The 11,915-nt window shown below is 35.1% G+C and overlaps 2 protein-coding genes across 2 annotated transcripts; both read left to right on the top strand.

The window, feature by feature from the left end:
- Positions 1-2,648: 2,648 nt before the first annotated feature.
- nog5 (noggin 5) lies at positions 2,649-3,580 on the top strand. The gene has a single exon (XM_079613710.1). It carries the CDS (start codon positions 2,856-2,858, stop codon positions 3,486-3,488), a length of 633 nt encoding a protein of 210 aa, XP_079469836.1. The 5' UTR covers positions 2,649-2,855; the 3' UTR covers positions 3,489-3,580.
- A 727-nt stretch (positions 3,581-4,307) lies between these two features.
- LOC307009153 (uncharacterized protein) lies at positions 4,308-10,720 on the top strand. Its single transcript, XM_079632674.1, has 11 exons — positions 4,308-4,419; positions 7,102-7,191; positions 7,290-7,391; positions 7,798-7,855; positions 8,878-8,915; positions 9,011-9,094; positions 9,169-9,264; positions 9,713-9,802; positions 10,138-10,197; positions 10,285-10,365; positions 10,438-10,720. The coding sequence occupies exons 1-11, from the start codon at positions 4,389-4,391 to the stop codon at positions 10,476-10,478; spliced, it is 771 nt and encodes a 256-aa protein (XP_079488800.1). The 5' UTR covers positions 4,308-4,388; the 3' UTR covers positions 10,479-10,720.
- The last annotated feature ends 1,195 nt before the right edge of the window (positions 10,721-11,915 follow it).

Genomic DNA, 11,915 nt, shown 5'->3' with positions numbered 1-11,915 from the left:
TCATTTCCCTTGAACCTCTAACCTATGTCAGACAGCTCTCACATTCACAACATCACACATTAAGAAAAACAGAGCAAACAAACTCTCTTCATTACTAAAACAACATGTCAGAGTATGGAAGGTTATGTTGTTGTTGTCTTGAAGTTTGTTAAAAGTGCTTTGATAGTCGATTATTATGAAATCCATTTTCCATTTTGGAGTGATAAGTTAATGTACATGGGAGTCCTAGACAGATGCTTGAAACACCTAAACAAACAAAGGTTACACTTTATTTTAAGGTGTAATTGTTAGTACTGAGTAATATTAATTAACTACATGTACTTACTAGGGTTAGGGTAGGATTAGGATTTGGTTGAGGGTTAGATGCATGTAATTATGCATAATTTACTATTATTAAGTACATGTAACATATGTAACAAGGACACTGTAAAATAAAGTGTTACCCAAACAAATTTATGAGCAGCATTCGTGTACGCAACAATATTTTGAGCGTTGTTTGTGAATGTAATTATAACCAAAGGGTTAAAATGAACCAAGGGTTAGAATAGGAGGGAAAAAGAGGGTTAACTAAGGGTTAAAATTAACAGAAAAAGAGGGATACAATTAACCAAGGGCTAAAATTAAGAGGGAAAAAAGAAAGAAGAATGGAACAATAACCAAAGGTTAAAATAGAGAGGGGGAAATTATCCAAGGGTTAAAATTAAAAGGAAAAAAGAGTGGAAAAATAACCAAGGGTTAAGATTGAGAGGAGAAAATAAAGAAGAGGGGGAAATAACCAAGGGTTGAAATTAAGAGGAAAAAAGTTTGAAAATGTAAATATTAAAATGTAACAAAATTATAAAACATATACATTTGTTAAAAATAGTATCAGTTCATTAATTAAACATAATTGTATTGATTAATTAATTCATTAAATGACTTAATGTTACTATTAAATGACACATTTTTCATACTATTAATGATTATTATATTTAATAAATTGTTTATTAAACCGTTCAGTTAAAACTCATAGCTACACCTGTCCAATACTGTATTTTAATCAAACCAATAAACAGGAAAATATAGTGATATAAACACACACAAGCATGTCCTAAATAATTTCCAAAATGACTATTATCTATTAAAATCGAATTAATTTTGAGAGTAAAGGGATGATCATATGTTAAACCCCTTAAGTCAGTACATTAATATGATCTCTCTCTCAGGTTATGGGCTTTTTCCATATACATTTGTATTCATATAATGTAATTATACATGTGTGTGTTGTCTTCGTCTGTCTTGGAGATCAAGCGTCACCTCACTGAAGGCTGGCTTGGCATGCTTGACCTGATGATTAGATTTATTAAAAAGCGTGGGTGAGGTGTGTGTTTGTGCATGTGTTTATTGTGTGTGTGGATGTTTTAAGGGGGTGTCACTGACGTAGATCCTTCAGGCATAAACTCAGTGTTCGTTATAGGTCAGAGGTTGAGCAGTGAGCTAATTGATTAATTTAAAGTGATAAAATGCGTCATTCATTCAATGTGTGACAAAGTGTCAACTTGAAGGCCGCGCATCACAATCGCTGTCACGTAGACGGTCTACATTCAAACCTTTTAGTATCTCATGGTCAAGATAGGGGATCTAAGGTATGTGTGTGTCAGGCCTGTTTAACATCAATAGCAAACTATAAATGTGCTTCAATGAGCCTGGAAATCTGTGTAATTAATTAACCCGAATTAACGTCATTCTCTGCTCATTGTCTAGCATCAACCTACAGCTTAAGAGTTGCAGGTTTTTATCTTTAACTAAAATAAAACAAAATAATAATTAAAAAACTCTCATCTGTTAACATTATTTAATGCATTAACCAAAATAACAAGTTTGCAACAAACGTACTTTTGTAAGACAGTATCCATATTTAATGGTAACAGCGGTACGCAAGTCATTCCGGAGGAAGAGTGACCTCTGCCATTGCCGGAAGCCAGTGATTAAAGTTTATAAAGTTATAAAAAGTAGTATATATAAGTAGTAATTGTCTTACAAAAAATCGCATCACTTTGCTTCAGAAGGCCTTTATTAACGCCCTGGAGCCGTTGGAAAAAGATTAATTTGGAAATAAATAAACTAAAACTACACCAACACTGAAATAAAAATTAAACTGGACTTAAAAAAAAACATTGGCTAAAGTATCATAATCTCATTAAGAATATAAAAATTAAACTGAAATAAAAACTAATATATAAAACTAACACATATTTTTATATAACTAATATAAAAATGCATTTAATATATATATATATATATATATATATATATATATATATATATATATATATATATATATATACAGTTGACTATAAAACATTAACAATATAAGGGCCTATATTGCCTAATAAAAATAACAGCATGCAAATTATGACATGTATGCTGTTTCAGTAAGTTCATTGTGGGTCTCTGCTCACCCGTGAGAGGGGGAGGAAGGGGGAGGAAGAGGGGGGGGGAGGAAGAGGGGGGGGGGGGGTTGTAGTTGTAACGGGTGACACATTAATCTAAACCCGCGGGGCGACACAAGCGCGGCGCGCTCCCGCGTCTCTTGACGCGTCTGGCGTCTCCAAAGAAAAGCTCCATTCAGCAGGAGACAGGCTTCAGTTATCAAAGACAAGAGTAGCCTAGCCTTCATAGTCTCCCATTCAAAGTCTCTAACAGTTCATTAGGTAATACCAGCCAGTGAAGAGTAATTTGAGCATTATACTTTTGAATGAGTTGTTCTTCACAAGCTATTTGTAACCAAGAACCGCGATCCAAAACTAATGATCATAAATTTTGTCTGTTAAACTTCATTTCAGTAAATCGGACAAAACTTTTTCTCGACTTGAATGAAAATGAAGGCGTCTCCTGCGCTCGTGCTCTGCGTGTCCGTCACCGTCCACTTCGCGCAATCTCAGCTTCAATTGCGCGTGCGCCCGTCCCCAAGCGAACACCTGCCGGTACCGGACCTGCACGAGGACCCTGACCCGGCGCTGGAACCGGGAGAGAGGGATTTAACCCCTCGGCTGCTGCGGCGGAAACTCGGCAGCAGTTTTGACCCCTTCTTCTCTTCGACCGGTCCACCGACGCGAGGTAACGGGTCCGACATCACGCGAGAGGACGAGATCAGTCTCGCCGGACCGATTCCCCGTGAATTTCAGCAGCTGGATTTCACTGGTCTTAAAGCAGCACCGAAAACGGAGCGCAGGTTTCGCCGGTGGTTGTGGTCGTACACGCAGTGCCCGGTGCTGTCGATGTGGAAAGATCTGGGCGTGCGTTTCTGGCCGAGATACGTCAAAGAAGGACAGTGCTCGACCGAGCGCTCGTGCTCTTTACCGGAGGGGATGTTTTGTAAACCGGTGCAGTCCGTGAGCGTCACGCTCCTCCGGTGGCACTGCCAGCAGGGCTCTCGCGCGCTCAAGCGATGCGCGTGGATCCGCGCGCACTACCCGGTGATTTCACAGTGCGGCTGCGCGTGCTGAAGCTGAAGACCACAGTTTGACCATTTTAATGATCCTGAAATGGTTTAGCACATTTGTCACCCACATATAACTTTGACAAGGTGGACTTGAATAGAAAGACACAGTTGTGATTGTGCATTCTTTGGCTATGCCGTTTTAAATTATATTTATCTGTGAGCATGAATGTTTGATGATGAAAAAAAAAAAAGATAATAAAAGTGCAAATAATGGGTTTTTGTATTGTTATTGCTAAATTTGATAATAATAACAATTTCGTTCAGAAATCATTCTAATATGCTGATTTTATAGCCTCTGTGCTGCTTAATATTATGTATATTTTTTTTGCCACCTGTGATATTTTTTTCAGGATTCATTGATGAATAAAAAGTAAAAAAGAACAGCATTTATTCCAAATGATCTTTTAGGGTTATGATTTTAGGGTTATGAAAAAATATTAAGTAGCACAACTGTTTCCAACATTGATAATAACTGAGAATGATTTCTGAAGGATCATGTGACACTGAAGACTGGACTAATGATGCTGAAAATTCAGCTTTGATCACAGGAATAAATTACACTTTACTATTCACATAAATTTAAACTCACATAGAAAACAGTTATTTAAAATGTAATAATATTTCACAATAATAATATTTGCTGTTTATATATATGCATTTAAATGTTAATATAAGATAAGATAAGTGAAAGTTTGTTTCAAAATATGTGCCATATGAGTGGTGGGTTTGTTTACGACATGTCTATTCTCTCACTTCTCCTTTTTTATTTTTTTACATTTGATGTTATTTTCTGTTTCTTTCACCCTCCTTCTCTTCCGCCACATCTGTTTTCACCTCTTCTCTTGTCAGTTTTCACTCGCCCAGCTTTGTGTTCACACTCATATTTGCTTTCTGATGTTTCAGGATGAATGCAGCAAACAAGACCACAACTGAAGGTTAGTAAAAGTAAAGTTAATAAAGTTCTGATATTTTTCTGGCAAACCTTATATTGTTTGATAAGAGAAAAAGTGGTTCACGCAGATGCATAAATCAAACAGTTCATATATAGATGCATTTAAATATGCCGTATGCCGTACAATGTAATTTTGTACATAATGCTAATTTTTAAGAAAAATGTCAGAAAAATATCAGACGGACTTGCTGTTTTTGGTCTCTGATAATTACAAAGCAGTTTTTCGCCCAAACAACACTGTTAATGAAACATTGAAACATAATCTTCAGCACTTGATGGTTCTGTGTTTAGGTGCATGTTTGATACACTGTTAACCCTTGCTGTAAAAAAAAAAAAAAAGGCCAAATTCTGACAATATTATACCATTTTCCATTAAAACAGTAATACCGTAACAAAAATAGCCTACAGGAATACAGTCAATTAACAGCCAAGAGGAAGTTGATCCAGTGTTTTTGGCTGTTGTGATGATGCCATGATCATCATGGACATGTCTGATTATCTGATCTCATCCTGTGTATAAGCTTTGAATGGGTATTTCATATTTATTAATCATATATCTTTGAATCTACAACATGAAATCCAGCAATGTTTCTGTAAACATGTATTCTGAAGGATATTGAAATAATATAGTGCATAGTTTTGAACTCCTCCTTGACTCAGACACAGACATCAATATAAATAATAGGCTAAATAATAATACATTTAATTTATAAAAAAAAAAAAAAAAATGTTGCCACCATTGTTGAGAGACATGCGCTGATTTTTTATATCTCTGTGTTTCTTCAAGACAGTGTAGCTCTGTTTCTTTGGTTGTGCATGATGTGTTAAAAAAATGCGTCATGATTGTAGTTTTACAGAGGTATTAATGTAACACGTTTGATACAGAATTAAACTCTGAACGAGATTACTGAATGAACAGACTATATGATGCTTTTGTCATCATAATCAATATAACAAACTGCATTCACAAACCATGTGTTTGAGCACAAGTGTGGATTGCAAAAGTTCAAGCAAAAGAAACATCCTTAAAACCATTTTCAATTTTAACATCTCAATAACTTATGTAGATGTATGACAGAAATAAAGTCATACTGGTTAATAATAAGTGTAATAATGTGTAATGGCTGGACGGCCGTTCGTGTGTTCCTCTTTCCTTCAGTGATTCTGCTTGTTAACAGCAGGTGACCAGTGTTGCTAGTTCAGTGGAAATGTCTTTATTTACCAAAAAAAATTTGTGGTCTCAAATGAAAGTTCACCATAATACTTTGCTCACATTATTAGTGCATTATACATTTTAGTTAATACGTTTAAAATGACAGTTGGTCAATTTAAGGCAGTCAGTTTCTTCAAGTGAAATTATTTATCTCGAGTTTTAATTTAGCGCATGGTATTTTTACAGTAACATACTGTAGTGTTACCAGTATTTTACTGTAAAAAGCCTGGTAAGGTCTAACAGTGCAGTTTAGCAGAGTAAGCATCACTTCTGTGAAAATAACGCTTCAAATTGTTAAAGAAAGGAAACGTGTGAAGGCAGCTGGTGAGAAAACAAGCAGTCCCTCCCTTGGGATCTGTCTGTGAGTGTGTTTGAAGAGAAAAAGAGTAAGACTGAAAGTGTCACGTAAATTAAACTAATCTAACCTTGTTTTTCAAAAGATCTGTCAAAGCAAAATAAATACACGATTGTACAAAAGTCATATATTATTTTCAGTTGAGTCTTCCATCCTGATCATTTCAATAATGATACAAACATAACAATTTTTAGACTGTAAACACATCTAAAGAAGAGTTTGAAACTGTTTTTTGGATTAAATGATTTTGATTCAACTGTGAAAACCACAGAAAGAACACAGTTTGGTTTAATAGTGACAGCGGCCTGATGTTTGCTGTGTTCCTGACATTCAACATTTCACAATGCAAAATTGTTTCTGATATCATTTTCAAAAGATTGCGTTTTCAGGCACCCAAAATGCCGCTGTCGTGTAAATTAATGGCCAAACTGCATAAAATGTTTTACATTTTTAGTTGAAAACGGTGTCGTGTAAACAGCCCCTAACTTTCATGAAGAACTGCAATGTCACGTGAGTGTGGCCACGATAGACATTAAAATAATTTAGTTTTTGGCAGAGTATCCGAGGCAGAAGCTGTAAAGGCACAAAGGGGGCGGGGAGCAGCAGCTCATTTGCATTTAAAGATACATGCACGAAAACAGCTTCCTCTCAATAATGGGCATTTACAACATGGTATAATATATGAACTGGTATTATTAAGCGGAAACTACACAGACACATTCTGGGGACAATTGAGACTAATATTACATTCAGTAAAACGGGGCATAATAGGTCCCCTTTAAAGGTTCTTCACGAAACCATCAATGCCAATAAATAACCTTTACTTTTAAGAGTATGAAAAAAAAGTTATTTTTTAGGAACTGTTCACTGAAAGGATTTTTGGGGAACCAAAATGATTCTTCTATGGCATCACGGTGAAAACCCATTATTTTGGAACCTTTATTTTTTAAGAGTGTAGTAAGATATTTAAAAAATATAATATATTTTGCTATAATGTGTAAATGGTTTCTGATTATGTCATGTGTGTTAGTTTAATAAACTAGCATGATTAAGTGCACTTTCAGCTCAAAAGAAAGACAATTTCATCATGTCCACAGGCTACACAACAGTTAACACAACTGTGTTTGATGGTGCATCTCACAGCAAACCTGATCTCAAGCCAGTCAAAAACCACTCACAGAACACAGGTAAGTTTTTATGCAGCATTATGTCATAATAAATCCGATGCTGAATCAGTTAACAATTTGTGTGTGTGTGTGTGTGTGTGTGTGTGTGTTGTGTTTAGCATCTCGGCCTGACTGGTTGCTCTACACAGTTCCTGCATCAGCCTTTTTGATTGGGATTGTTCTGTTCGCCTACATCTGCAAAACACAACGACGCAGGAATGGCAAGTGTTGTGAACACACACACACACACACACACACACACACACACACACACACACACACACACACACACACACACACACACACACACACACACACACACACACACACACACACACACACACACACACACACACACACACACACACACACACAATGAAGAGGTGTCCTCATCAACCATGTTTATGCTGTTTCAATAGGCCTATTAGGGGAAAAAATGTGAATAAAAATACTATTAATAAAAAAATACTTTAGATAGGCCTAATACTAAAATAACACTGAGCCAAAAAATACACACACTGACATAGAAAAATTCTCAACATACAAGCTTCATGTTGACAAATTATATATTGCATTATAGTTCATAGATCTATGATGGTCCTTGATGATATTTTTGTCTTTATGCAGCACCTGCAGAACAGAGGACACACACAAATGGACAAGTTGCCACCTATACTTCTTTTAGGTGATGTATTTGGCTTTTCCAATACTCTTTCTCTTTTCCTTTTTACTCTATATATCTTGTTAAAAAACAACCACCTTTTTTTTACTTTTTACGTTTGACAATGTTTTTTATATTTTTTTTATATTTATAGTTTTTAATTTTTAATTTTAAAGGGGATTTTATACTAAATTATATTTATGCAGTAGTTATAATCTATTTATTTACTTAACTATGTTTTGAGCATTGACTACTTAAATTTAAACTGTCTTAAATATTGACTTGAGTTTGGTTTCTTTTTAAGAAGGCACTTAGTAGATTATTGCTGCCGTGAAAAAAAGTGATCTTAAAGTTATAGAAGTTTAAGTTTATTAGGCTATTGAAAAATGCAAAACAAATTTTTTTCAATTTTTATATGAAATAATGTTTTACTCTAAAACTGTGAGAACATCAAAGCCATAAATCTAAACAAGTTGTGTTTCAAATTTTAGGTTGATATCTCAAAAAATGAGCTTTCAGTGAGATTTTGTTTGGGCGCAGTACCCAACATTTCCACTAGATGAAATCCGCTTCCCATTCCTTTGTAATTCATTGAACAGTAGCTACAAGTGTGACCATTTTTTATAGCCTTTTCGAATCATGTCCATGATTTTTGGTGTGTGTTCACATAGCAAATGTCAAAAACCTTTACCAAGTTTCGTACTATTCCAATGAAGTAAAAAATTCTATAAAAAAAAAAAAAGTAAAATGTTTCGGTCAAAAATGACCAAAGAGCACCAGAGGGTTTTTAATAATAATCGTTCATGATCTTAATCATTTTATTTTTTATAAAAAAAAAAAAATTCCACTTCTGAACCAGCTCGACATCACCAAGCCCTCCTCTCTACCTGTCATATAGAGACTTCTCATGATTCATTCAATTACTTTCCAATAAAATCAAGTCACGTCCTTCATTTGAAACACTGGAAACACTGGAAACATGTCACATTAAAGAAGTAAACGTGCTAAGAAGGCTGTTTCATGTTTTTGAATGTGTGTTGTCACAGGTGCCCTGTGATGGAGAGCGCTGAAAACAAAAAGAAGGGTAAAACACTGCTAATAATTTCATATTTTTTTATAGTGCTAGCCGAATTAAAATCCAGAAAAATACAGTCAATATTATGTTGTTGGTTTGGACAGATGAGACGCAGTCCTATGAGAACGTAGATGCAGCTATTTACAGCAATCAAGACAAAGTCACATATTATGTGTCTGCAGATGGAGGTACTGTATATATCCTGGCCAGCAGTAATTATGTGAGGGGATTTAATCTGAAATTTAACGGTTGTTGGTTTTAGATTATCTTGAACCTGATGCAATTGGGGAAGAGGAAGGGGCGGGGCCAGAGGAACATCAGAACACCCTACAACCGCCCAGCAATTTGACAGACACTGGTGAGCATATGATTTTTGATTTTACTCACAGCTGAAACTCGAAAACTTAGAGTATCGTGCAAAAGTTCATTTATTTCAGTAATTCAACTTAAAAGGTGAAACTAATATATGATATAGACTCATTACATGCAAAGTAAGATATGTCAAGCCTTTATTTGATATCATTTTGATGATTATGGCTTACAGCTTATGAAAACCCCAAATTCAAAATTAGAATATTGTGAAAGGGTTTTCATAAACTGTAAGCCATAATCATCAAAATCAACAACAACAAAAGGTCTGAAATAATTTGTTTAGCTGAAATTATTTCCCCCAATTAATATTACTAAATAAATATTATCAAAATAAATTCCAAAGTTTCGTCTGCTTATTAAAGCTTCACAATATGAATGGCTGGAGTTCAATGGAGGAAGGACGTGACACAGGTTGTGTGTGTTCTTCTCTACAGATGGAGAGTCGTATGAGAACATGGAGGGATGTGTGTATGCTCAACCCCGAAGACAAACTCATAAACTTCAGCATGCGACTGAAGACGAGGGTGAGGGATCAAACACACACACACACACACACACACACACACACACACACACACACGTGTGTGCCACGGGTCTGATACTGTCTACGCTTAAAAATAAAGGTTTCAAAAAGGAGGTTTTCACAGTGACGCCGAACCTTTTTTGGTAGCCCAAAGAACCTTTCAGTCAACCGTTCTTAAAAGAAACATTTTTTCTTCCATACAGAACCTTTTGTGCGATGGAAAAGTTCCATGGATGTTAAAGGTTCTGTATGGAACCAATGAAGAACCTTTATTTGTAAGTGACAAATGAATTGATAATGTGCAATAAACTCTTTTAAAAATGTTTCCCTGCATAGACTACATCAATCCAGATGAAGATGCAAAACAAGATCTCGCTCTGGACCACACAGACACTGGTAAGTGTTTTATAGGCTATGTGTTTGTATGGCCATGTGGTATATGAAAAAACAAAAACAAAACAAAACAGTCTTGTTCTCTCTCAGAATCGTATGAAATCATGGCCGAATCAGACTGTGTATACAACAACACAGACTTCACAGCATCCCATGACACCGCAGAGGACGGTGAGTGTGTGTGTGTTAAAGAAATACCTCTCTTTACATGCATGTGAATTTGTGTGTAAACGCCTGTTTCAGATTCATATGAACAGATGCACGGGATCCCAGTCCCGATCTAGAAAGAGATGGATGGAGGAGGAGAGGGTGAATGAGAGAGGAATGGACAACTGCCGTGCTGACGATGGGAGAAATTGAAGCGAGAGATCGAGACAAGGGAAACAGTGTAGTTTTTTTTTGTCTATGATTAAAACCTAAGAAAGCAGCTACCGGATGAGTAATAGCTAATTATTATTTTAACAAGTTTGTAAACATAGCTACTTATCAAAAACAACCGTGAAATAAAATCTGACTTTACTTTCTTGGTCTTGTGCAGAATTCATCAACGCAACACAATTAGTTAACACCGGTTAATTAATTAGCTAACAATGAGTATACATTTATTACAGTATTTATTTATAACGTTAGTTCATGTCAGCTCAGGTCCATTATATAAAATGCAACTTTTGATTTTAATAATGTATTACTAAATGTTGAAATTAACATGAACTAAGATGAATACATGCTTTTTCATGGTTATAATTTTAACTGATGTAGTTAACAAATATTAACAAATTAAAAAGTTGCTGCTGACAACCAAAGACACACAAACCAAAAATATCTTAGCCTACATTTCTATTATCCAATCAAATCCTGAAGTTCCAGTTTCCCATCTGAATATTTCACTCAAAATGTCACATTGCAGAATTGTAGACGTTTGTGAATTATATTTGATGTCGTCTGAAGACCTTGTGTTTTTGCATTCAAAGTACTCAGAAAAATCTAGATTGTTTTCAGAGATGTTTATAGCTTCTAGAGCAAATCGCACACTGTGAAGAAATATCCTGGTCATACGTCAATCAGAAATCTAAAAAAAGTTGAAAATCTCTCAAGAAATGCCCTGGTCATATGTCAAAAAAAAGAAAAAAGTTGCAAATCTCACAAGAAATGTCAAAAAAATGTCCTGGTCATATGTCAATCAACAGAAAAAAGAAAGAAAAAGAAATTGTAGCAGTTTCATGACAATGAGGCACATTTAAACCCTCCTTCCTCAATAGCTTTTAACAGTATTTTAAGTAATTTTTAATTACTACAATTACATCAAGGTAGCATTTTTTTTTTACTGAATTTATGCAAAAAATTGCATTACCGCAATTTGTCATGAACAAAAGTCATAACGTGAAGCAAAAAGCTTTATTTTCTTTTAATTGATCTCTTGATATTAAGATGAAATGTGACCACGTTGCTTTGTGAGCATCTAGGTTCTTGGTTTTAACTGTCAAGAGCTTTAATATTTTATTGCATAACTGTCTCAAAGACATCACGATAGTGTTAAAAGTCAAAACGCTAAATCTAAAAACAGACCCGTTCGTTTTTACGTATTTTTAACTAATTGAACACAAATAATCCCCCACCATCAAACTAAAATGCATTAATTTAAACATAACACTCAAAAACACTCATCGCCGCATCAACCGTTAACACAGGTTTGATGATCCCAGCTTAAAATATATGTACGT

Source organism: Phoxinus phoxinus (genome assembly GCF_949152265.1).
Source record: "Phoxinus phoxinus genome assembly, chromosome: 1".
NCBI lineage: Eukaryota > Metazoa > Chordata > Actinopteri > Cypriniformes > Leuciscidae > Phoxinus > Phoxinus phoxinus.
Note: the sequence above shows the minus strand (reverse complement) of the source record. Positions and strands in the feature narration are given on the sequence as shown.

Coding starts and splice junctions, on each gene's coding strand:
- nog5 (XM_079613710.1), top strand. CDS start 2,856: ATGAAAATGAAGGCGTCTCCTGCGCTCGTGCTCTGCGTGTCCGTCACC.
- LOC307009153 (XM_079632674.1), top strand. CDS start 4,389: ATGAATGCAGCAAACAAGACCACAACTGAAG. Junction 4,420..7,101: donor AAACAAGACCACAACTGAAG/GTTAGTAAAAGT, acceptor TCATGTCCACAG/GCTACACAACAGTTAACACA. Junction 10,198..10,284: donor TCTGGACCACACAGACACTG/GTAAGTGTTTTA, acceptor GTTCTCTCTCAG/AATCGTATGAAATCATGGCC.